Here is a 25,896-nt window from a genome sequence, read left to right on the forward strand (position 1 = left end):
CCTGGCCTTAGCAGATTCTCCTTGAAGAAGAAAAAGAAAGGAGCCAGTTTTCCTTTTTCTACTAGAGACATTAGTCTGAGACATAACACACTACACAATAAAATTAAGCTCCTCTAAAGGAACAAAACAAGAATCTCATTCATTTGCATAATTTAAAACAACTGTTTCTGTGAGGAGAAATCATGCCTCACTCACCCTCCAGAGCTTCCCTAGGAGGTAAATGTTAAGGGTATTTCATTTGGGAGGAAGCAATTTAGGTAATTCGCTGCAGCCCCCCTCTTCAACCTTATCTACACACTCCTCTTCACAAACCTCTACAGCAAGTCAGCCTTTTTACCCTTTGACCCCGCCAAGGCTGGTCACACTCCCCTCAGCTGTGAACGACACCTACACACATGCACATGCATACACTTATCTTCCCTTATGTAAATCTTCCCTCTTCCTTCAGTTTAGGGCCAGAGGCTTCAAGAAAGCCTTTCTTCTCTTTCATCCCTATCACAGTCAATCAATCAACAAATCCTGTTCATTTTACTTTCCAATGAGAATCCATCTAGTGCTCATTTTTCACTTTCCCTCAACTGGTGTAGATTCCCCCATGCTCTACCCTCTTTCCCCTCTAGGTCTTTGCCCAGGTTGTTCATCTTGACTAGACAGATCTCAATTTAAACTACATCCCTTCCCAGATGAGGGGGCCTTCTGTGGCCCCTAAGCCAGGTTGGAGTCCCCATTTATCAACCCCCATTGAACCCTATGTTTCCTCTATCACGAACACTTTTCACATTTGTGATCTCTTATCACAGCAGACCCTAGCCTATCTTGACTGATTCTGTATGACTGACACAGGAATTGGAACACTCAGAACTCATGTCCTCTGGAACCATCAGATCATAGCTTTTACATTTCTCTTCTCCATGCCTCTAATCTGTAAAATGAGAAACTATCCTTTGAGGGGCATGCACACATTATTCCGAGCAGCTCAGGTGAGTCTCACCTGCTAACAGTGAGAAGATGTATCTATTCACACTATTAAGACCAGGCATCTTCCCTACTCAACGGTAAGCTCCTCACCACCAGGACCACATGTGTTGCTTGCTGCTGTACCTATAGAGTCCAGCACAGCCCCAGACACAATGTAGGCACACACTCGGTATTTAATAAATGCAGGAATCATCACATCAGTCCATAGGAATCCTCCCTTCTTAATGCCTACAGTGTATTCTGCCTGTTGCAAGTAATGTGTGGCCAATCAGTGCCATCGTCCACCTGAGACAAGCAGGTACCCCATGACATCCAGGAGATGGGATCTAGAGGGAAAAAGTAAGCCTTGAAAAGAAGGTGCATCTTTTCCTTGGATGCTGGATGGAATTGAAATTAACTACAGACATGTTTCGGTGGAAGGAAAAAGGCTACCTTCTGAGGAATGGTCAGGAGACAAAGTCTTCTGTTAAGAATGAAAGGGAAAGGAATTGTGTGTGACAATTGTTTTGTAATGGTAGGTCTGCATTTTCTTGCAGCTCTTGTGGAAGTTGGTAACTTTCCAAGCTAAAGGTCTGATGGATTCTCCATCCAGACTTAATAACGACAAGCGCCGGTCTGTGATGCCTGAGGACTGAAGCCAGTGACCTCCCAAGAGCTCAGGATTCTATAAACAAATTCATTCTGAGCTGGAATTTGGGGAATCCACATCCTAGCTCTCTTCAAAAAGCAGTTTTTTCTCAATCTAGGAGACAAGACAATCTTTACCTTCCACTCACTCTCTCTACTAGTATTAATGCTTCCAAAGTCAAGACTCCCAATCCCAGACCCTGACTGTCATCTTCCACGGACCGGCAGCATCAAAATAATTTAGGAAGTGGCCACTAACTATGATAGGAGTTGGGCTTGATGAAGGGAGCACCACACAAAGGCAGCACAGGCCTTGAAACCTGGCTAACCTGGGACAGCATCTTGGCTCTCCTAGCTGTGTGTCTCTGGGCACATCTTTGGGTCTCAGCTTCTTCATCTCTAAAATGGCAATGATAGTCTCTCTCTCAGGATTATCCTATTAAATGAGATATGCATGTAAAGCCTCTAGCACAGAGCAAACGTGTAAGAATGTCAGTTTCACCATAATTATAGCTTTCTAGCTTTAAACGTATTGTGGGATAATGATTCTAAGCTGAAAACACTATAGAAATGAAATGATATGTTTGGAATTTGCTTCAAAATAATCTAGGAGATGAGAGGGAGGGGATAGATGAAATAAAATTAGCCATGTTTTAGAAATTGTTGAAGATAGGCAATAAGAATATTGAATTGGCCATATCTCTCTCTTTTGTCTATGTTAATTTTCTTTCCATAATAACAAGTTTAAAGGTGGAAGTACTGAGGGAGGGAAATGCTGTAAAATATAAATACTGAGAGTTTATTTTAAGATCATATTTGACCTAAGTGACTAAACAGAGGAAAAATGATTTGAAGAAGAAAAAAACCTTTAAAGCTAACATCTACCTGTTGTCTTCTTCAAATAGAACTGTCTCAAATGAATGGTAAGGGACAAAGCCACCTGTGCACATTTCTTGCCTTCCTTTTTTGGGAAAACACATCCTGCTTGGGCTGTACATGTATTTTTTTTTTTTTTTTTTTGAGACGGAGTTTCGCTCTTGTTACCCAGGCTGGAGTGCAATGGCGCAATCTCGGCTCACCGCAACCTCCGCCCCCTGGGTTCAGGCAATTCTTCTGCCTCAGCCTCCTGAGTAGCTGGGATTACAGGCACACGCCACCGTGCCCAGCTAATTTTTTTTTGTAATTTTTAGTAGAGACGGGGTTTCACCATGTTGACCAGGATGGTCTCGATCTGTTGACCTCGTGATCCACCCACCTTGGCCTCCCAAAGTGCTGGGATTACAGGCTTGAGCCACCGCGCCCGGCCTGTACATGTATTTTTAAGTAGACAAGCCCTGGGTGTTAGAATCCACCCGTGAGCACCCTGAGAGCCCTGTGGAAACCAAGCTGAGGAGCAGGAAAGTTCTCATTTTAGGAAAAGAGAACAGAAAGAACTCGGAATGTCCAGGGACAATGGGGATTACCAGCTCTCCTCTTTGGACTTTGGACTCTTATTTGAGGCTTACCTGGGAGGCTGGTTTAGCTCAGTCTGAGGCTACACACCCCTTCTCCCCACCTATCCACCCCCTCCCCACACACACTATATACACACATTGTTTTAAGAGATGGGGTCCCCCAAAACCTAAAATGCAATAAAATAAATAAATAAATAAATAAAATAAAAATAAAAAAATAAAAAAAGAGATGGGGTCCAGGGCAGTATGTGGTGGCTCGCGCCTGTAATCCCAGCAATTTAGGAGGCCAAGGCAGGAGGATTGTTTCAGCCCAGGAGTTTGAGACCAGCTTGGGCAACATGGCAAAACCCCATCTCTACGAAAAATACAAAAATCAGCTGGGTATGGTGGTGCATTCCTGTAGTCCCAGCAACTTGGGTGGCTGAGGCAGGAGGATTGCTTGAACCCAGGGAGGTCAAGGCTACAAGGAGCCAATACTGTGCCACTGCCCTCCAGCCTGGGTGACAAAGTAAGACCCTGTCTTTAAAAAAGAAGGGAAGAAAAAAAAGATATGGAGTCTTATTAGCCTTGAACCCCTGGGCTCAAATCCATCCTCCCAACTCAGCCTCCCAAGTATCTGGTACTACAGATGTGTGCCAGCTCTATTTTCACCCAGATGAGTGGGTCCTCTCTGAACAGAACTAACGTGCCAGAAGATGTATCAGGAGAAAAGGTTCATTCAGGGGAAAGGGAACTTTTAAGAAGCTCTGACAATACCCAACACAGCACATCCCTGTACCATCCCTCCTCTTCCATCTCTTGTCACTGAGAGAAATCTGGAGATTGAAAAATAAAATTCTTCTCATATTCCTCTTTGAATCAGCCAATCCAAGCCCCTCTGTCTCAGAGAGAAAACAATCCAGCAAGTTTTGTTTTCAGCAAATGCCTTTAGTCTCCCATACTCTGCCCAGATAAGGAGAGTACATAAAAATACTTACTCTTCTTGAAGAATGAATTCACTATTTTCTGGAGAAAACTGCCCCGTCACAGGATGCCTGAATGCCGTGGTCTGCTGGTTATGGCTAAAGAGAAAGAGAAATGATGGATGAGAAGTCGTGTGAATGGAAGGCTTACAGATACCACCGGTCAGGCAGCAATGTCTGGTGACCCTGGTCATCAAAGACAGGGGGAGAAACATGGGCCTTTCCTCTTCGACACACTTAGTCCATCAGAACCCTGCTACACTAAAAAAAAAACAAAACAAACCCCAAGAATTTCCAACTCAGGTGCCAGAGCCCACCTACAAGACAGGGAGACTTCTAAGGAAGTCTTGTCTCCAAGAGAATACTGCATCTTGGAGAGACATTCCATGAAGTACTTACTCCAGCAAACTGAGACGCTGAAAAAAAAAGACACTTTAAGACAGTTTGCGCTAAAACAAGAATGAAGGAAAGCAGATGACACTTCCGACAGTTTCCAAAAACCATGAACCAAGTGAAAGAATTCTAAGAATTAACCACCCACCCAAAAAATCTATCTTCTGAAAATTCTCCCTACTACAAAATGTCTTCACTTCAGTGATGGGATATAAATGGATGGGCATGTCTCTGCAACATGACCCGCACAATTTCAGCACGGTGGAGTTTCTATCACCCTTTTGAAGTTAGGAAGGATCAGCTTCCACACCAAGCTGACAGACACAAACAAAGCATGTAGGTGTTTTGTGCGACGACAAAGGCTGCTTGGTTCTTTGAAAGGGAGGAGGAGCTGGCTCTAGAGACTGTTGCTTTGCTCCACAAATAAACTAAACTAACCCTCTTCTTTTTCAAACAAAATATGATGTATTTAAATTTATTTCAAAATCATAGTAATTGTAGACTTTTTTTTTTTAAAGACAGAGTCTCACTCTGTTACCCAGGCTGGAGTGTAGTGGTGTGATCTCAGCTCATAGCAACATCCGCCTTCTGGGTTCAGGCGATTCTCTTGTCTCAGCCTCCCAAGTAGCTGAGATTACAGGTACCTACAACACGCCTGGCTAATTTTTGTGTTTTTAGTAGAGACAGGTTTCCCCATGTTGGCCAGGCTGGCCTCAAACCCCTGACCTCAAGTGATCCACCCACCTCGGCCTCCCAAAGTGCTGGGATTACAGGCATGAGCCACCGTGCTGGCCTGACATTTTTTAAAACGTGGAAAGTAAAAAGTCACCCATGACCTCACTATGTGGAGATAACCCTGAGTATTTCCCCCTTCCAAGTTTTAAGTTTTCTTCTACTTAAAAAGAATGACTTCAGGCTACTGAGACTGAGTTTACCGTATATAAAAATCTATGTCCTCCTTTTTCACACCCTATTAACATAGAAAAAGTCCTATATCATTAAGACTTCTTTATTTGAAATAGGCTAATAATAGTCTTATTATATGAATATTTTAAAAAAAATTTTTGACAGGGTTCCGCTCTGTTGCCCAGGCGGGAGGGCAGTGGGGTGATCATGGCTTGCTGCAGGCTCAAACTCCTGGGTTCAAGTGATCCTCCCACCTCAGCCTCCTGAGTGGCTGGGACTACCAGTACATGCCACCGTGCACAGCTAATTTTTTGTTTTTTTTGTAGAGATGAGATCTCACTATGTTGCATAGGCTGATCTCAACCCTAGGCTCAAGTGATACACCAGCCTTGTCTCCCAAAGTGTTGGGATTATGCCTGGCCAAATGCAAAAATTTTTTTTCATATAACCACTCAAAAAATTGTCTACTGGGCACCCGTGTGCTAGGCACTCCTTTAAGTACTGGGGATAAAAGGTAAACGAAAAAGTCCTTATCCCATGGTATTCACATTCTAGAAAGATTTATACTCTTCTACTGCTAGATATTTTAGGTGCCTCCTCCACTATTATAATCTATATCCCTTTCAGTGTAATTTGAATTTTGCAATTCAAATTTTTCCTTGGGTTAAAGTCTCAAAGGAAAAATTACCAAATCAAAGGGCATGGTCATTTTTTTAAGGTTCCTAAAACAGACAGTTAAAATGCTTTCAGAGTCAATAGATCACTTCAGTTTGGTAGTGTTAAAATATTAGCCCCATCTCCATATTGAACACTAAGCCTCCCTAGAAATTACTATGTCTAAGTCAGCATATCATGAAGGTTAAAAAAGAAAAACTCTCTAGGCCTACAAAGTTGGTTTTTTCTTTTTTTTTTTTCTTTTTTTTACTCCACCCTAATGCCTGGTCAGAGCCTCCCATCTCCAGGTGTCTGGGTAACCTGGGCACTGAGGGTTAGAGCGGTCTGAACCCTAACAAGCCAAATGAGAAACAGGCCATGAGGACTATTCCTTAGTCCTGCAACTGTGCACTGTGCCACCACACCGTCACCCATCCCAACCACAACCAGCCTCTGAATTCCCTGGTCCTGGTCCCAGGCAAGCCTGTGGAATTCTATGGCTTCCCCTGGCAGCCAGCAGAATAGTCTTCCCAAAAAAAAGCAGAGTTAAGGCTGAGCATCTAAGATAAGGACAAGAAGCAGGCCTTCTTAACACCTGTTTTAAAAATCCTTGCACCATGTTCAAGAGTTAGGCTTTATTTACACCCAGCTTTTTCTTTTTTCTTTTGAGACTGAGTCATGCTCTGTCGCCCTGGCTGGAGTGCAATGGCATGATCTTGGCTCACTACAACCTCTGCCTCCTCAGCTCAAGTAATTCTCCTGCCTCAGCCTCCCAACTAGGTGGGAGTACAGGCATGTGCAAGCATACCTGGCTAATTTTTGTATTTTTAGTAAAGACAGGGTTTTACCATATTAGCCAGGCTGGTCTCCATCTCCTGACCTAAGGTGATCCACCCACCTCAGTCTCCCAAAGTGCTGGGATTACAGGTGTGAGCCATTGCTACCAGGCAAGCTTTTTCTAGAAACTTATCTCCTCTTGCCAGAGAATCTGAAAATGCAAACTCTAAATCTAAACCTGCCTCATTTCCACCTGGAGGAAAAAAAAAAACCCCTGCTCATAATGGAAATAATAATAAAGCATTAGCACCACTATCCATCATTAACTCTAAAGGGCTTTGCAGTTTACAAAGCACTTTCTTACACATCTGGGGTATTAACACCATCAACCTTCATTTTATGAATGAGGAGATTTATAAAATGAAGTAAATGAGGGGTTGCCTTGTACAAGATAACTTTGTCAATAAATTATAAGACTGGGACACGGAGCAGGTGTAGTGGGCTCACAGCTGTAATCCTAGCACTTCCAGAGGCTGGGGCAGGTGAATCACTTAAGCCCAGGAGAAAAGAGATGAACTAAAGTAATGCCTTCTGAATACTGAGGTCTTAAATTTCCCTTTTTAAAATTTTATTTATTTATTTATTTTAATTTCCCTTTTTTTTTTTTAAGACAGGATCTGACTTCGTCACCCAGGCTGGAGCGCAGTGGAATGGTCTCAGCTCACTGCATTTTCAACCTCCTGGGTTTTAGCGACATTCCTGCCTCAGTCCTCCAAGTAGCTGGGACTTACAGGAGCACACCACTATGCCTGGATAATTTTTTTATTTTTAGCAGAGTTGGGGTTTCACCATGTTGCCCAGTCTCGATCTCCTGAGCTCAAGCAATCTGCCCTCTTTGGCCTCCCAAAGTGCTAGGATTACAGGCGTGAGCCACCCTGCCTGGCCAAAATTTCATCATTTTTGATCAAACACACTCAGTTTGCTAAGGGGAGGTCCCTGGTCGATTCCATTCAATATTCACAAATACCTAAAAGAGCTGGTTAGGTATCACCACACCAGGTCCCAAATGGCGAAAGTAAGGCCCCCAAAGAATGGAGATTTACCTACAACAGCAGTCAGCTCCTGTGTTCCCTGCACACACCACCCTTTTGATCTCTTTCCACTACTCCAGACTCACCCTTATCAAACGAAGGCTGCCTATTAAACACTGGCTCCCCAAAACCCATTTGGTGATTGCAAAGTCCTCCTCTGGCTTTATTTGCTGTCCCTTGCTCCCCGCCACAAAAGCCCTCAGTCAGTTCCATTTCCTGATTCTAACACCCATGAAGAGTCCCGTGTCCTATCACGATGTCTCAACAAGCATTTAGCAGGCACAGACACATCCCTGATATACCTGCTCTTAAACCTGATTTGCTACCTTGCTCTATGGTAGTAGAGAGATGGCCTGGCTGGGAGCCAAGTGGCTGGTTTCAAGGGAGCACAAAAACTCTCTCTGTTCCACACAAGGGCTTCTGTTTCTCTTCAGGACACTGAGAAAGTAATTTGGCAAATGAGGTAAATGCAATCTAGCCTCTCAAATCCTCCTCTTCCTCCCAGAAGCAGCCCCTCGAAGTTGAATGGCAGCCAGTCTCACTTAAGAAAGGACCAGGGAACATGGATAGAACAGGGCAGGGAAGGGTAACACCTGTGAAAGCGAGCTATGGGTAACCATCCACGTAAATAAGCACGTCTTCACAAGTCCTGGGCCAGGAAGGACTTGGGTTAGGTCCTAAAGAAGTCTGACAGCAAACACAAGAGACTTGATAAGAGAGTAAAGTGAGGGCCATGGAGACCTGGAGACTGATTTGAGCTCAATGTAAGGTGGAGCCCACCTACAATGACAGGGCTAGTCAAAATGTAAATACATCCTATAGTTTCTTGCAACATTTTTCCAAGATTAATTTTCTATTCATATGGATTTTGATTATAATATGAGCAGTGACTCCTGTTGGTTAAACATAAAGGTTCCAATTACTTAGCACAGCAATTTTTTGGCATGGCAAGAAGTTCTGGTGTTATGTGAGTGATGCTCAGCAGTGGGGGTCAGAGCACGCTGATAAATCTGGTTTTCTGACAGTAGTGGTATTGGTATGCTGAAAGTGTGACAAATCTGCTCGGTCAGCACTAGCTCTTATCTGGCCCATGCTATAAAGAGAAGAAACAGCTTAAAATGTAAGAAAAATATCTGGCCTAAAAGCCTGAGGAGGGACTCTATTAAAGATCTTCTCATTGGTATGCTCAGCAGTATCTGCCCCACTGGACCTTCTGGTTCCTCAGTGTGGCTCCCAGAACACTGTAAAAGTGTTACCCTGCAGCCCTGAAGCCACATTCAGCACTGCCCCCAGGCTTGTAAAGCCACTTACTATCTTTGTTTTAAACACCAGTGTCTGGAGAAAACCAAGGACTCTGGATAACCTAATAATGCTCCTAGTCAGATCTCAAAACTGGACATTGAAACTCTGAGAATACAAGAAATTGCCTCTTCTTCATCTTCAGCTCTGATTTGGGCCCCACAGTAAAGAGTTACCAATCAAGATTTGAAACAGCATGTCTACCTTTCCTCAATTGTTTCTTAAGCTCCTTGTGGCTTATTTTACTTAACACTTTTACAAAATTTGCTCATTTAATGCAAAACATCATCATTAATGTGGAGCATCTAAGGAGATTGAAAATCTTACTGAAATTGCCTTTCGAGTTCACACTATTTTTACAATATCAAGATTTACAACAGCTCACTGCACATGGGCATTCCTCTGGCAGGCCCTTCTTCCAGAATCAGGTGTGAATGAGCCAATGCAGGGTCCCCATCCCCTCTTTAAGTAGAAGCTATCAACATAGCACTAATCAGACTCCTTCAACATCTGCCCTAAGCAACAAGTCAGCCCAGAGCCCTAGGGTCAGAAGATCTGGGTTCAAACCAGATAAGCCACCTCACCTCTCTGAGGCTCAATTCTTCCATTTGCAAATGGGGGATAAAAATGTCCTTCCAAAAGGTTGCTGTGAGGATAAAACGAGGGAACATACATGAAAGAGCCTTGGGAAATGCCTGGCATACAGAAGGTACCCAATTAATGTTTGCTGAACCTAACGGTAACTTGACTATAGCAATGACTAATAGACATGTACATTTTAATGCAGCAAGAATAGAATCAGCTCCTTTCCCCCCAAACTCAATACTCCTCCAGGCTTGCCTATTTCCGTTAACCTCACTATGACCTTGGAGTCATCCTTTATTCCTTTCTTTACCTTAACCTTCATGTACAATATGTGAGGCACACAGAACCAAGTCCTATTGCCTCTATCTACAAAACATACTTTGAATTCATCCACACCCCTCTCCATCTCTGCAGCTAGCACCCTACTCATCTCTTAACTAGATATTGCAACAGCCTCCCACCGGCTCTTTCTGCTTCTACCTTGGCCTCTGTAGCACCCATTCTCTTTACCAGAAGCCTCGTGGACCTTTTAAAATACAGGCTGGACCATGTCATACTCCTCCATTAAACCTGAGGATAGCTCTACTTTACACACAGAGTAAAATAAGCTCCTTACCTTAGCTTCCAAAACGCTAAGATGCCTTGACTCCTGCCTAGTTCCATCTTCATCTTGTACCATTCTTCCCCTTGCCCATGCTGGCCCAGCCACACTGGCCTTTTTGTTCCTTGAACACCAAGCTCTTTCCTACTTAACAGCCTTAGTACTAGCTGTCATTGCAACCTGGATGCTCTTTCCCCCAGATATTTGAGACAGAGTCTCACTCTGTCACCCAGGCTGGAGTGCAGTGGTGCAATCTCAGCTCACTGCAATTTACATCTCCCAGGTTCAAAGGATTCTCCTGCCTCCGCCTCCCAAATAGCTGGGATTACAGGTGTGCACCACCACACCCAGCTAATTTTGCCTCAAAATATACTAGCTGGCCCTACAGAAATCTGGACACAGGTAACAGATAAGAACCTAACAGTCATCAGCCATCAGAAGACGGTTGGCTTCTGTTCTTACTGCCAGTGCAAGGGTGAGACACCAACATGCCAAGAACACTTCATCCTTGGCTCTCCTGAACTATGTTACAGTATAATTTGGAGAAATTAGCCCTCTCCTACAACTTCCCACACACCTCTGTAAAGGTGGGTTAAAACACTCCACTGAGAGAATCAAAGAACGGAATGTAAACACCCAATAGGAAATTACTGAGTGATTAAAAACACACAGGAGGATAATACAAACATCACCTGTATCTCCCTTATGTGAATTGGGAGAGTGTTTTGGTGTGAAACCTACAATTTGGTGACTGATTATATCCTCTCTAGTATTGCTCTCTGCTTATTTCACATGTGTTTGTTCTCCTACCTGTCCCCTCCCTTCAAGTAAGATCCAAGGGCAGGGAGCAGTCATTCACTTACTCCTCATGTATCTCCTACAGCAAAGAAACAAGAATATCCATGGAATAGGCACTTGAACTCCTTTACTTCAAAACAGCCTGAGCACAGACACATCACCTTCAGGGAGAGGCTGTGCAGAACCCATGTCATTTTCTGATTTCAGCAGCACAATGCACCACCGACTGCACCAGCCCTGGGGAGCATAGAGCAGGGCTAGGCCTTCCCCACTCCCACACTGTCTACATCTAGCACACACTCCATACCAACGTGGGCAGCAACATGGAAATCCCATCAAACTCCAGACCCCCACCTGAGGGGCAGTTAGTAACTGCTCGGTGTCCAAAGGTGCCAAAGGGAACAGAGCCTGGCACAGGCAGAGCTGGAAATGAGGGAGTCACAAAATTAACTGAGCAAACTTATAACGCTCACAACTTCCAAAGAGGGAAGTCTGTCCTGTCCTTCCCAAGCTCTAGATTTTACAGACTTCTGGCATGATTTGCAAACCTCTCCATTTCATTAGGTTCTTCTGAGTTCTCCAGAGTTCTCCAGATCCACTCAAAGGCCATTCTGCAAAGTACTCTTCTGACTGAGTCACCCACACACTGCAAGCCTGTCTGGCCCCCTGGCTACTTGGTGAATAGAAAGTTTTAATTTTGATTTCACAGGATCCCAGTAGCCACAAGACCACTAAAGCCAAGCTCCTGATAGAATGAGGAAATCAAACCCAGAAAGCCCTTCCCTAATTTTCTTTTAAAGGAACATAGCAGAGAAGCAATGTGACAGGAGCCAAGTACCAGCTTTGTCACTATCAGCCAGCTCCACAGTCCAAGCAACTACTCAATCATCTGTAAAATGGGGGGTGCAGGTAGACACTCTATCTTGAAAGGCCCTACAAGGCCTGCATGAAGACCAGGCAGATCAGAGTCACACAAACGAATTCAAATTCCAGCTCTGCCACACACTGGTAGTGCATGACCTTGAGTGAGTTAGTGGCTTTTCTGAGTTTATCTCTAAAGAAAAGATTAATTCCAACCCTGCCTTGTTATAAAAAATACTGATAACGTCCCAGCCCACAGTAGACACTCCAACCTTCAATGCCTGCTTTATTTATCTTTTGCTCGCTCTAATAATGCATTCCAATAGAGTTGTTTTGCCTTTTTCCATGTTGCAGACTCCAGCATGTTTAACCTGCTCTAGGACAGAGGCTCAAGAACATGCTTTCTTTTCTTCCCTTTGAGTTAAGGCACAGCACCCAGCCTCCTGTTTAAATTTCTATTTAAAGAACTCGCCTGGCAGACAAAGTGGTTTAAGATCAAGAGGCGCCTTCCACCAGCCACACTTCCACCCCCGACGGGGTTCAGAAACTGCAGCCTGAGAAAAGTCGCATTCTATAGAAGTTTTCAAACATGTCCTGGGAAACATTTCCAATCTCAGAACACCCAGTTTTATGCTTCCATTTAGTACACTTAAATAAGTCAGGCTCCCAGCTGTAAAATGAGAAGGCTGGAGCAGAAGATGTTTCAAGGATCTTCCTTCCAGCTGTAGCATTTTAAGATGCTGAGGTTCATCTCAAACTACTGCCATCCACAGAACTACAGACTGAAATGTAACAACACCACACACAACTGAAGACACAAAGAGACAGAGGCAGAACATGTCCTCCCCGACCTCACTTGCCAACAAAATATTCTTTGTAATAACAACAGGGAGGTGTAGTTAATGATACTTATGTCTTGTTTATGCCCAATTACATTGGATGGTGGTTGTTTTTATTTAACTGTAGGTGCTCCCAACCATTGAAGAAAACTCTCAGGCGTTACTTGACTTTCATGAATCAGAATATATCACAGCAAACTGAATCCCGGTGAAACCAGTACAGGACTAACCTGCTCTCTTGTTCTTTCTGGAAAAGGCAGCTGACACACTCACTCTCCCTTTGGGTTCCATGTTCAGATAGTGTCTTCCCCAGCCGTGGAGCCTTACAAAATCAGGTTCAGGTCAGACAGGGAGGGAGACTCCCAGCCTGCCTGCTCTCTTTCAATTTCGGTTCTTGAGCAGCTGCCTCCCAAGGTGCTACAAATCCAGCAGCCACTTGCTCCTGCTCCTTCATTCTCCTTCCTCTCCACCCCCCACCAAAATCTGGCAACCAAGCAGGAACATAATTCCAGCTCTGAGTCACTGCCCCACTGTGGCCAAGGGGAGCAGTGGCTAGAGGTAAACAACCAGGTAAGCCCTTTAGGTCTCTAGAATCCAATTCTTCTGTTCTTTGAGACTGTGGGGTTGGCTGCCCCTCTAGAACCAAGACATAAAGAAACACCCCTACCTACAGCTCTGGAGTCAGAACAAATTGCTCATTCAGGTTTGCCCTACCATACTGAGCTGAAATCAGCCCCAAAACAGAGCCTATCTTTGGTGAAGAAACAATGACTCCTTATCAATATTTCATACCAGTCAGGGCAGGGAAGGGTTTGAGTGTTACAAGTCAGCAAACCCACTTTCCCTGGTAATAATGATTCTTTCATCACTGCTTGGGATGGCTAAGGTTCTCTCAGCACCAATTTAACCATGTGTCACTCACTCCCAGAACAGGCCTGAAAAGGGCAGAGGGATTAAAAAGAGAAACCAGGAACCAAAGTCACAGATCAACGCTGTGGCTCTTTTCATTGCAACCTACATAGGTCTACAAGTCACGATGCAGGTGACATCTGAATATGAGCTCCACAGGGCAGAGACTAGTGTTTTCACAGCTATGTACCAGGGCTTAGCATAGTGCCTGGCACATAGTAGGTACTCCATAAATATTTGTTGAATGAAAAAAATAAAGGGGATTTTGTCCTGAGTCTATGTAGGATGACTATATCACTAAAACTTGGATCCATCTTTTCTCTTTTAGAAACCTCCATATCCTTCATAACTTCTAATACTACCTGTAGTGAATGGTCTATAAATTTTTAAATGTGGAGAAGATTTACTGTAAAACCAAAAGGCTCAAGCTTTAGAGCTCCTCATTTTCACAAGCCCCCTCCAGGGTCCCAGGAAGAGCCCTACCAATGTGTTTACATGCTTTCTGCAATTTTATATATTTTTAAAGAAGGCTTCCCAAATTAGCTTATTAAACATCAAGCCCTACAAAATACTGATCTACCATAGCAGAATGAATGAATAACTCATAAGCCATCCTGACATAGGGCATTTGCTTGGACAGAACTGTTTTGGTCACAGAAGAGGTATACCCTAGCCTACAGACATAACCTAATCAATCACATAATCACAAGTCAATCACTATAAAGACTCGATTAGGTTTAAGAGCACAAAGCCCACGCATCCAACACCTATTAAGTACACATACACACACACACACACACATATATACACACATGCGCGTATGCGCGTGCACGCACACACACACACACACACACACACATACATATAGAGCTCAGAGTGGGTGTTGTCATAGAAAAGCAAAGAAGACCTACTTGCTATGTGTCAACCTAAAAGGCATAAAACCCTTAACACCCTAGAAGGTAAATCATATTATCTTCATTTTGCAGATGAGGAATTGAGGCCCAAAGGAGTCAAGGGCCATTCTAAAATCATACAATAAGCAAGTGACAAGGTCAAAATTCAAATCCAGATCTGCCTAACTCCAAAGAGTGGGCTTGTTTCTAGTGGCTGCACGTCAGTCAATGGTTAGTTGCTCCATAGAACCTCCAAAATGTCTTGGGAGACATACTGGCTTTGGAGGTAGAGAAACCACATCGAGCACCAGCAGAGGTTGGCAAGCTTCCAAGACTCACACTCTGGAGAGTGGAAGAACAGGAAATGCAAGGAGCTTATTCATCAGTTATACAGGAATAAACCTTGTTCACCAGGAAACACCCTAGCAGGAATTAGTAACAACTATTTTGGGAGCCAGAAGGAACCACATGAGAGGCTGCCACCATGTGGTTTTGTCTACAAATTCCCTCATCCTTGTTGCCAGTTTAAGCATGCTGGGTACTGCTCTTGTCCCGTTATCTCCTGCGTAAACACCCTCCATGGCTCCTCAGTGTTAAACTCTCTATCTCTCACTGCTTCCCAATACTCTTGGCTTCTGTCAAATTTAACTGCCCACCAGTCCCCAAGTTGCCTTCTCTTTTTTTTTTTCTTTTTCATAATCTCTGGTTTTCTTTTTAATTATCTTAAGTCTTATGATCACACATCATTTTTAAATTTGTGTATATCTCTCTACTTTAATCCTTTCAGGTTGGCAAAAGCACCATTCCCAATCACAAATACACAGCAGTTATACAGTTTTGTTTCTGAATGGCTGTTTTTAAAGACAATCCTAAATTATAACTTAGTTTGACTTAGATTGTAAAGAATCCAAGAGTGAAGTTTAATTGGCTACTATTTTAAAAGCATGTGACCTTATAGATCATCTATAAAATATGTGAAGTGTTAAATAATTTTTGATATTACATATAAACCACACAAAATGCCTTTCAATAACTAAAAGGAACCATTTTAAATACAGGAAACTCTAATTAGATTGGCATAGTTAAGGCCAAAAATATAAAATAGCCATTGCTACCCATTTATCTTCAACCCTTGCCTTTAAGAGGCAAATGAATGCAAAACACAGGTGAATCTTGCTTGGTTCTGAGACACTGAAGGAATTTCCCCCATAATTAAATATATTCAGCTAACCAGTTATATAAATCTAAATATAAAACCAATCTCCAGTAAGTTTTAAGATGGCCCTCACCATCTTTGCGAAAAGTTTAACATTATTAACGAAGTCTAATCCTATCTTTAGAAGAGGTAAACAGTGATAGAATTTACTAAATTGGAATTGCTATTAAAATCCAAACACTGAACATATTCATTTAACCAGTCTTAGTCTTAAATCAGGACTGCCCAACAAAATATTCTGTCAGTCACTCATGATGTAAATTCTGGTATATGAGATCTATTAAAGTATGGTACACATAGAAAAGTAATGAGACATTTGTTTTGTAATAAATAAGGCAGTGGCCAATTATTACTCATTAATAGCTTTTTTGAGATAAGCTATTAAGTCTTCCCTTTCTCCCTTCTTCTTGATGTCGACAAAGATCATTTTTGTTCCAGGGATATACTTCTTGGGATTCTCCAGATATTCCATCAGTGTATCCTCTCCCCAGATGATGCCTTTGTTTTTATTGGCTTCAGTGTAAGTGAATCCAGAGGACTGACCTGTCTTCCACCCAAAGATACCATGGAAATTAGGCCCAGTCTTGTGCTTGCCTCCCTTTTCCACGGTGTGACATTGGGAACACTTCTGAATAAAAATCCTCTTGCCTTTCTCAACATCACCCATATTTAATTCTTTTTTGTCATTAGCACAACAAAGGTTACCGCTCAGAAGCCGAACGTCCCACTCTCTTGCCTTCTCTTTTCTACTTCTGCACTTTGGCTCCTGCTGTCCACTTCCCTAAGGATCTGTGCCCAATCTTCAAGGCTCCTTCTCTTCTGTAGCCCTTCCTGATCATTCCAGACCACTCTGATATCCTTCCTTCCTCAACGTTCTTAGCACTGAAGGCTTATACACTTCGCTATTCATATATAGCAAAACTCCTCAATTGTAATATATAGGAATTATACTTCCCAACAGCTCTTTTCATTTTACTTTTCAAAAATTATTTAAGTACTGCATGCTACAGAAGGGTATAAACTCAAAAGCAGTTCCTTTTCCTGCCTCCAATTCAGTATCAATCCCAGGGGCAACTACCTTTACCAGGTTCTTGTATATCCTTTTTGGGTTCTGCATTTTTGAAATTTTTATGTACTCAAAATTTTATATACACATATTTTTAGGAAAAAACTTACATAAATTGAATAAAATTGTACATTATCATTCTATAACTTGCTTTTTACTTTACACATATATCTTGGGCTCCTCCATATCCATGGCCAAGGATAAACATACATAGTCCCCTCCACACACAGTTTTCCCTAGGACTCCCACACCACACCAGCCCTCTGAGAGACGATTCACAGGCCCATCCATATGTCAATTGTCCCAATATGTATCAGAGGCTTCAAATTCATGACCTGAAAACCAGTTTGTCCCCCAAATTAGTTTTATTTGAGCTACTCAGATTGTAAAAATTCAGCCAAAGTTTTAAAATAGAAAAATTTCATACAGAAATTCAGCTTAGGCTGGGCACAGTGGCTCATGTCTATAATCCCAGCACTTCAGGAGGCCAAGGCAGGAAGATCACCTGAGGTCAGGAGTTCGAGGCCAGCCTGGCTACCATGGTGAAACTCTGTCTCTACTAAAAATACAAAAAAAAATTTAGCCAGATATGGTACTGGGCACCTGTAATTCCAGCAACTTAGGAGGCTGAGGCAGGAGAATCCTTTGAACCTGGGAGGTGGAAGTTGCAGTGTTCCAGCCTGGACAAAAGAGCAAGACTATGTCTATTAAAAAAAAAAAAAAAAAAAAAAAGCCAGGCGCGGTGGCTCACGCCTATAATCCAAGCACTTTAGGAGAGGTCGGGAGTTCAAGACCAGCCTAACCAACAGGGAGAAACCCTGTTTCTGCTAAAAATACAAAATTAGCTGGGCATAGTGGCACATGCCTGTAATCCCAGCTACTCAGGAGGCTGAAGCAGGAGAATTGCTTGAACCTGGGAGATGGAGGTTTCAGTGAGCCGAGATCACACCACTGCACTCCAGCCTGGGCAACAAGAGCGAAACTCCATTTCAAAAAAAAAACAACCCAAAGAAATTGAATTTATCTTGGAAAACAAAAACTGTGGCAACATAGGGCCCCAATGAGAAGTAGACTGATCTTTATTTCCCTGTAGTCCTCACCACTCCCTGTCGCTTCCCAATGTTGAGGGTGAACACCTAGTGTTATCTATCATTGCATCTAACATTTATAATTTTCTTACAATAGAGAAATTTCTATAAATATAAACAGATTATTATGAGTACTTCAAAAACAAACTCAAGAGCATAAATACAGGCTGCCTTTTTGTTATCTGCTAACCCTCTGTAAACATCTGAGTTTGTAACTCCTACCTTGTACCAGCACCACTGATTCTAGAGAATACCTTCCTTTCATGAAGAAGATCTGTTTTAAAAAAAATAAAGATTTCTTGCTGGGCATGGTGGCTCATGCCTGTAATCCCAGCACTTTGGGAGGCCATGGCAGGCGGATCACTAGAGGTCAGGAGTTCGAGACAGCCTGGCAAACATAGTGAAACCCTGAATACAAAAATCTGGTTGTGGTGGCACATGCCTGTAATCCCAGCTACTCAGAAGGCTGAGGAAGGAGAGTCATTTGAACCCAGGTGGCAGGGGTTGCATTAAGCCAAGATCACACCACTCTACTCCAGCCCGGGTGACAGTGCGAAACTCCATCTCAAAAAAAAAGAGATTTCACATGTCAAAGTAAGAACTAAAGGAAGATGCTAGATGCAGTGGCTCATGCCTATAATCCCAGCACGTTGGGAGGCGGAGGCAGGCAGATCACTTGAGGTCAGGAGTTTGAGACCAGCCTGGCCAAAACATTGAAACCTCGTCTCTACTAAAACTAAAAAATAATTACCTGGGAGTGGTGGCAGGCACCTATAATCCCAGCTACTTGGGAGGCTGAGGCAGGAGGGAAAAAAAAGGAACTAAAGAAAGATGACAAAAATTGGTCCAGAATTTTCCCTGTCACAAAAATCTTAAAAAAATTTTTTTTTTTCCGTAACAGTGAATGGACTCACTCTTACCTTCTCTAACTGAGCTTTTGAAAAGGTTAACCCCAAACCAGCCAACGGACTGTTTCTTCCACGCAGTGAAAAATCTAGAAAGCCATGACCAACAATTCTATCCCTAAAGAATCCAAAGGAAAAGTGGTACCAGTGGATGCAGCCTTGATGGCCACCCAAAGAGGCCACTAACAGTAGGCAGGGGATCCTAGAAAAGCATCTAACCAGGTGCCAGCTGGGACAAAAATCACAGACCTCTCCCAACTTGAAAAGCATAGTCTACTGTGGTGTTTATAGCACAGGCACTGGAGTCCAGCCCTCCACAGCTGTCCACATCACAGATAAGGAAACTGTTCCAGAAAGCAACTGCAAAAAGTTGCCACCATTTAAAAAATAATAATTGTTTCAGTTAGGTACTCAAAAGAAATCTTAAAATGCTCACAATTACTACATAGTCAGACCTGAAAGATATTGCTTTACTTGCCCCTAATAATAACATGTGACAACAGCATATTTCTTCATTCATTTAACAAATATTTGAGACAAACTAGATGCCAATCCCCTAGTGTCTTATGCATAAAAGGCAAGTAATCAAGAAGAGAGATTAAGGGCTTTAAAGTGTGTGTAACAGCTTAGTTTCTGTATATCCTGCCAAAAGATGAACAAAAGGACCATTTTTGTGATTCAGATTAGCAAAAGATAACCTGTCTTAGGTGCTATAAATTCTGTTTATTACACCAAGTTGAGAAAGTTGAAAACCAACACAAATCAGAAAAACAATTCAGCATATGAAAGATGAGAGGTATTATTTTTAAAAATCAGAAATTCTGAATATGAAAATTTCACTGAAGGACTCACAAAATACAGTCAAAGAGCTTCAACATAGGCTAGGCCAAGCAGAAGAAAGGATTTTAGATTGCTTAAGCCCAGGAGTTCAAGACTAGCCTGGGAAATATGGCAAAACCCCATCTCTACTAAAAATACAAACTATTAGCTGGGTATGGTGGCATACACCTGTAGTCCCAGCTACTTGGGAGGCTGGGGTGGAAGGGTCACCTGAGCTTGCAAAGTTGAAGCTGCAGTGAGATGTGACTATCTCTTTGCACCTCAGCCTGGGTGACAAGAGTCAACCACATCCCCTCCCAAAAAAATGAAATGAACAAAGTCTCTTAGAAATATGGAATTATATAAAATGTCCAAACCTACAAGTTATAGGTTGATTCAGAGAGAGAAGAAGAAAATACATGGAAAACCTGTTTGAAAGAGTAATTCAAGAAAACTTCCCTGGTCTTGTTAAAGATCTAGACACCCAGATACAAGAAGCTCAGAGAACTTCTGGAAGACACATTACAAGAAGACTCTCACCAAGGCATATAGTCATCAGACTATCCAAAGTCAACATGAAGGAAACAATTCTAAAAGCTTCAAGAGAAAAGTGTCTAATCCCCTAAAAAGGAATTCCTATCAGACTAAGAATGACTTTTCAGCAGAAACCTTACAAACCAGAAAAGATTGGAGTTCTATTTCCAGTCTTCTTAAAGAAAAAAATGCCAGCCAAGAATTTTGTATCCTGCTAAACTAAGCTTCATAAATGAAGGAGGCAGAAAATGTTTCTTAGACAAGCAAATGCTGAGGAACTTTTCACCACTAGACTGGCCCTACAAGAAATGCTCAAAGGAATTCTAAACATGGAAACAAAAGGGCAATATTCATCATCATAAAAACACATGAAAGTATAAAACTCACAGGTCTTATAAAGCAATTACACAATAGAGACTGCAAAGCAATGAGGTAACAACATTATAACAAGAACAAACCTTACATATCAATACTAACTTTAAACATATAAGGACTAAATACTCCTCTTAAAAAATACAGGTTGGTGGAATGGATTTAAAAACAAGATCCAACTAAATGCTGTATACAAAAAAACCCACCTCACTGATAAAGACATTTACAAAGTAAAAGACTACAAAAAAATATTCCATGTAAACAGAAACCAAAAGCAAGTGAGAGCAGCTATACTTATATAAGATAAAACAGACTTTAAATCAACAACAGTAAATAAAACAAACAAATTGAGACCTATTTCATTACAGATGGTAACTCTTACTTTCCAGAAATAACAGTATTAAGAGTTGCAGGGCTGAAAATGACTCAGAGCTCACCTCATCCAATCTATTTGTTGCATAGATGAGGAAACCAAGGCCTGGAAAGGTTAAGACATTGCTTGAGCTAACAGCTATTACTGAACCATAACTAACACTAGGTTCCTGAAAACAAGGATTAAGAAAAAAAATCGTACAATGCTTTAAAATTAATGTCCTGCCTTAAAATCCATCTTCCAGTGACTAATTTCCACTAGCAAACATGAAATATATATAGCTTAAAAGTATGTAAAAAATAGATATTTTTACATTTATACATTTTATATATATATATATAAAGTGATCTTCCTGCCTCAGCCTCCTGAGTAGCTAGGACTATATAGGTGCAGTGCTACCATATATATATATATATAGCTTAAAAGTATGGAAAAAATATATTTATTTATGAGATAGAGTCTCACTCTGTCACCCAGGCTGGAGTACAGTGGCACGTGATCTTGGCTGACTGCAACCTCTGCTCCCCAGGGTTCTCCCCAAGTGATTCTCCTGCCTCAGCCTCCTGAGTAGCTGGGATTACAAGTGCCTGCCACCATGCCAGACTAAGTTTTGTATTTTTAGTAGAGATGGAGTTTCACCATCTTGGCCAGGCTAATCTTAAACTCCTGACCTTGTGATCCCCCTGCCTCAGCTTCCCAAAGTGCTGGGATTACAGGCTTTTCTTTAAATTGTTTAGAGTCAGGGTCTTACTCTGTCACCCAGGCTGGAGTGGGTGGCATAATGATAGCTTACTGCAGTCTCAAACTTCTGAGCTCAAGTGATCTTCCTGCCTCAGCCTCCTGAGTAGCTAGGACTATATAGGTGCAGTGCTACCATGTCTGACTTTTTATTTTACTGTATTTTATTTTTAGAAATGGAGTCTTGCTATGTTTCCCAGGCTGGTCTCAATCTCCTGAACTCAGGCAATCCACCTGCCTTGGCCTCCCAAAGCACTGGAATTACAGGCATGAGCCATGACACTCTGCCTCAAAAAATATATTTTGGAGCTGGGAATCTCTGTATGCAGTCGAGAGACCTCATGTGGAAATCCAGTATCAGTTGTCCAGATTTGAGTGGCATATAAAATATATGAAGGGGAGAGAGCCATACGAAGACAGAAGCAGAGATTGGAGTGATGCCTCTGTAGTCCAGGAATGCCAAGAACTGCTGGCAGCCATCAGAAGCAAAGAGAGAGGCATGAAATGGAAGCAATTCTGTAAACACATTGATTTTGGACTTCTTGTCTCCAGAACTGTAAGCGAATACATTTCTGTTGTTTTATACTACTGTTGTGGTAACTTGTTACTGAAGCCACAGGAAATGAATACAGAATCTTTATTAGTTTAGTGGCTTTGACTTACTACAAATCCAATTAGTCAACAGTATGGAAAACCTATCATAAGGGCCACTAGGATTTTGGGGCTCACTTAGTAGTACTGAGTTTAAAACAAGGGAGTAAAATGTTCTTCAATTTTAAACTGATCAGACTCCACTCAATTATGTATCTGCTTCTAGGAATCATACCTGCAGCCCAGAGAGGAAAGCTAGAGGAGGTCCAGGAAAGACAGGCCAGGATTGTGAAGGGCTAAAGTAGGTCAACACTACATCACTGAAGCAACTGGAGTTTTAAGGTTTCAAAAAACTCAGGGGGCACAACTGCTGTCCTTATCACTAGAGGATTATCAAGACAGGAAGTAATCGGATTTGTTCCCTGAGGTTCAAGATGATTGAACTAGGATCAGTGGGTGGAGTCACTGAGAGGCATATTTTTCAAGGAACTGAGTGTCAACAGTGTCAGAGACTCTGAACATCACACTGGTCAACTGCCTTCCATTGGTGGAAGTTTTCAAGCCTGGGCCAAAAATATCATCTGGCAAGGATGTTGCTAATGGAAAGATCCAAACCCCAAGCATGCAATCTGCCAAGATGACCTTATGCTCCTCTCCAGCTCTGTGAATCTATGAATTCATAAAACTCATCATTTGGCAACTATGTGAGTCAAGAGATGTCTGAAACATGTGGCTAGGATACAGAGATCCTGAGCATGAAGAGATATGTATAATGAATAAAGAGAACCAAGGCCTCATACAGAGCAATAGCTAAGAACTTATAGCCAACTCCCAGAAGCCTGGCAGTAAGAGTAGGTGGTCACAGCTCTGCAGGGGTGGTTGTTTTATTTTGGGTTTTGGTTTTGAAACAAGGTGTCACTCTGTCACCTAGGCTGGAGTGCAGTGGTACAATCTCAGCTCACTGTAACCTCTATCCCATTAGCCCAAGCAATTCTCCCACCTCAGCGTCTAAAGTAGCCAGGACCACAGGTGCATGTCACCAGGCCCAGCCTTTTTTTTTTTTTTTTTTTTGCATTTTTAGTAGAGACAAGGTTTTACCATGTTGTCCAGGCTAGTCTCAAATTCCTGAGCTCAAGTGATCCACCTGCCACAGCCTCTCAAAGTGCTGGGATTTACAGGCATGAGCCACTGTGCCCAGCCAGGAATCTTACATTGAAATTGACAGTATCTATATTGAACTCTCTATTTATTTATTTCATAAACAATATACATTTACTTCTCACAGTTCTGAAGGCTGAGAAATCCAAGATCAAGACACCAGCATATTCAGTATCTGGTGAGGGCCCACTCCTTGTAGATGGCACCTTCCTGCTGCATCCTTACATGGTGGAAGGTGCAAACAAGTTCCCTAGAGCTTCTTGTATAGGGACACTAATCCCATTCATGAGGGTTTGGCCCTTCAAGCTTTCTCTTCTAGCTCTAATAGTCCAATATGACCAGTATCCACTAACAAACCACTTGTGAGTAACTGCTTGCAATATTTGCATGTATTATCTCTAATGGTTATGTCAACACTACAAAATACTATCATCTTAACTCAGGCAACTCAGGCATAGGATAGGTGAAATCATTTGTCCAAGGCCATACATTCTGAAAGGGTTTAGGAATCCTATAGGAATCCAAGTCTAGAAGCCAAATTCTTCTCCTGCATCATGACATCTCCTCTGCACCCTACTATGGGCATTTAGTTTGTTCAAGGTAAACAAGAATACCAGGCAAGTGGAAAGAAAACAGGTGGCTTTCCTTTTCTGGGCCTCATTTATGTCATCTATAAAATGGGAAAAGATGGGAGATAATGAACACAGGGAGCTCTTACAGCTCTGACACCCTGGTGCTGCCCTGCAGCTGAATGTTATTAGATTTCTTTTCTCTCAGTGTCACCTCCACACTGTTGGGGCTGAGAAAGTAGTGACAGAGAAGGATGTGATTCTCTAGTACCTCTAATACCTGCCCCCGCCCCTCAACAAGGAAGACACAGCTGGTAACTTTTCCCATTGCCTTGAGGTCAGAGCAGTAATGGAAGGAGAAAACCAAGAACAGGCAAAAAGTCTGCTGTATGAGCTCATTTGCAGGTGTGCAGCATGGAATGACCCATATAAATCCTGATATTTAGCACTTATTCCGTAAACCAGGACTGTACTCTAAAGTATCAGCACACAGATCTGAGGGCTAGTAGTGCCCAAAGCCCAAGGGATGTTCATGAGGAATTAAAGCACAGGGTCTTTGTTTGGAAAAGATTAAGTTATCCATGGAGTGTGAGAGAAAAATAGCCTGACCACATTCCGGAGGCTCCACTGAAAGGAGCCTCTTGCAGATGCTTCCAGTGGTGATGCTGTCCTGAATCAGTTTAAGAAGCATCCTTCAGCCCACCCTGCTGGGGACCTCTGGCTAGGCAAAACCTCCTCCTAACAACTGCCCCTTCTACTGGTCCTCTAGCAATGGAATACTGGGGTCTAGAGACTCCAGAGGCCCAAGAGCTTGGGAGGAGGAGGTTGCCAGGGTCCTGGGAGACTTTGTTCCTCCCTAGCCCAGCATCACTCTATGACCCAGGGAAGGGGGACCATCCCAGCATCAAGGCATGGGGGAAAGACTGGACATCTAATCAAGGAGGGGCTCTCACTATCTCACTTCTAGGAAAGGGCAAAATGAGATGATTTTGGAAATTCCCCACCCAAACCAGTTTCCCCTTCAATTTCCTAATGATGCCCATTCAGGAAGGGAGTCCCAGTTAGAGGAACCGAGCAGGAAGACGACGCTTGACCCTCAGGACCTCACGTACCTGGAGTTTCCACTGAGCACACCACTGTGCCCAAATGGAATATCCCATCAGATGTTTCTGATTTTATTCTAGTATTTCTTTTTCTTTTTGGCTTTGCAAGATGCAAGGCAAAGTGGTGGGGTGGGCAGAAGGCATCAAATAGTCAGTGGAAAGAGTGTGGGTTTAGAGCCAGAACTAGGTCCCAATCACAGCTCTACACTGGTAGTGTAATGTAAAAATCTCCTAAATAGTGCCTGAAATGAAGAAGGTGAATGGTAAGGGTACATGGTTTTGTTGGAGTCCCTTCTCCCTACAGAAAACCTACCAACTCCCCACAACCCTAACAGAGTCTACCATGCCATTGCCAGACTTCTCCTGCAGATATCCAAAACTGCGGGTAGGGAAGGGAGTGGATAAAGAACCACACAAGGTAAAAGAGAGAGATCCATAACGACAACCTCAATGAACATATTATATACATATCACAATATATATTATACTCCAGGCACTCTGCAGGCATTCTCTCATACCATATTAAATCCTAGGAGGTAGTTATTATTATCTCCATTTTACAGATGAAAAAAAATGAGGATCAGAAAAATTAAGGGATTTATATAAGATTACGCAACTAGTAGGTACAGAACCAGGATTCAAATCGAGGCTTATTGACTTCAGCAGTGGAGTCAAAGGTTGAACTATTCCCCGTGAAGACAACATGGCCAAACCAATTCCTTACACTTCCAAGACGA

General features: G+C 42.5%; 1 protein-coding gene and 1 pseudogene across 29 annotated transcripts in view; both read right to left on the reverse strand.

Moving 5' to 3' along the window:
- Positions 1-25,896, reverse strand: part of PLEKHA7 (pleckstrin homology domain containing A7) — a 260,456-nt gene that overhangs the window by 99,384 nt on the left and 135,176 nt on the right. For 25 of the 29 annotated variants that reach the window (XR_013523322.1, XM_078340689.1, XM_035264207.3 and 22 more), the window contains one exon: positions 4,037-4,120. Coding sequence is in view for 19 of the 29 variants with exons in the window: in XM_035264207.3 (XP_035120098.2) it covers positions 4,037-4,120 (84 nt within the window). In the remaining 10 variants the exon portion in view is untranslated. Of the gene's footprint in view, positions 1-4,036; positions 4,121-13,055; positions 13,304-25,896 lie in introns of those variants that run through there. The other 4 variants (XM_078340690.1, XM_078340688.1, XM_078340685.1 and 1 more) reach the window with 1 other exon arrangement.
- Positions 16,088-16,655, reverse strand: LOC108593819 (cytochrome c pseudogene; annotated as a pseudogene).

This window comes from Callithrix jacchus, chromosome 10 (genome assembly GCF_049354715.1).
Source record: "Callithrix jacchus isolate 240 chromosome 10, calJac240_pri, whole genome shotgun sequence".
Taxonomy (NCBI): Eukaryota; Metazoa; Chordata; class Mammalia; order Primates; family Cebidae; genus Callithrix; species Callithrix jacchus.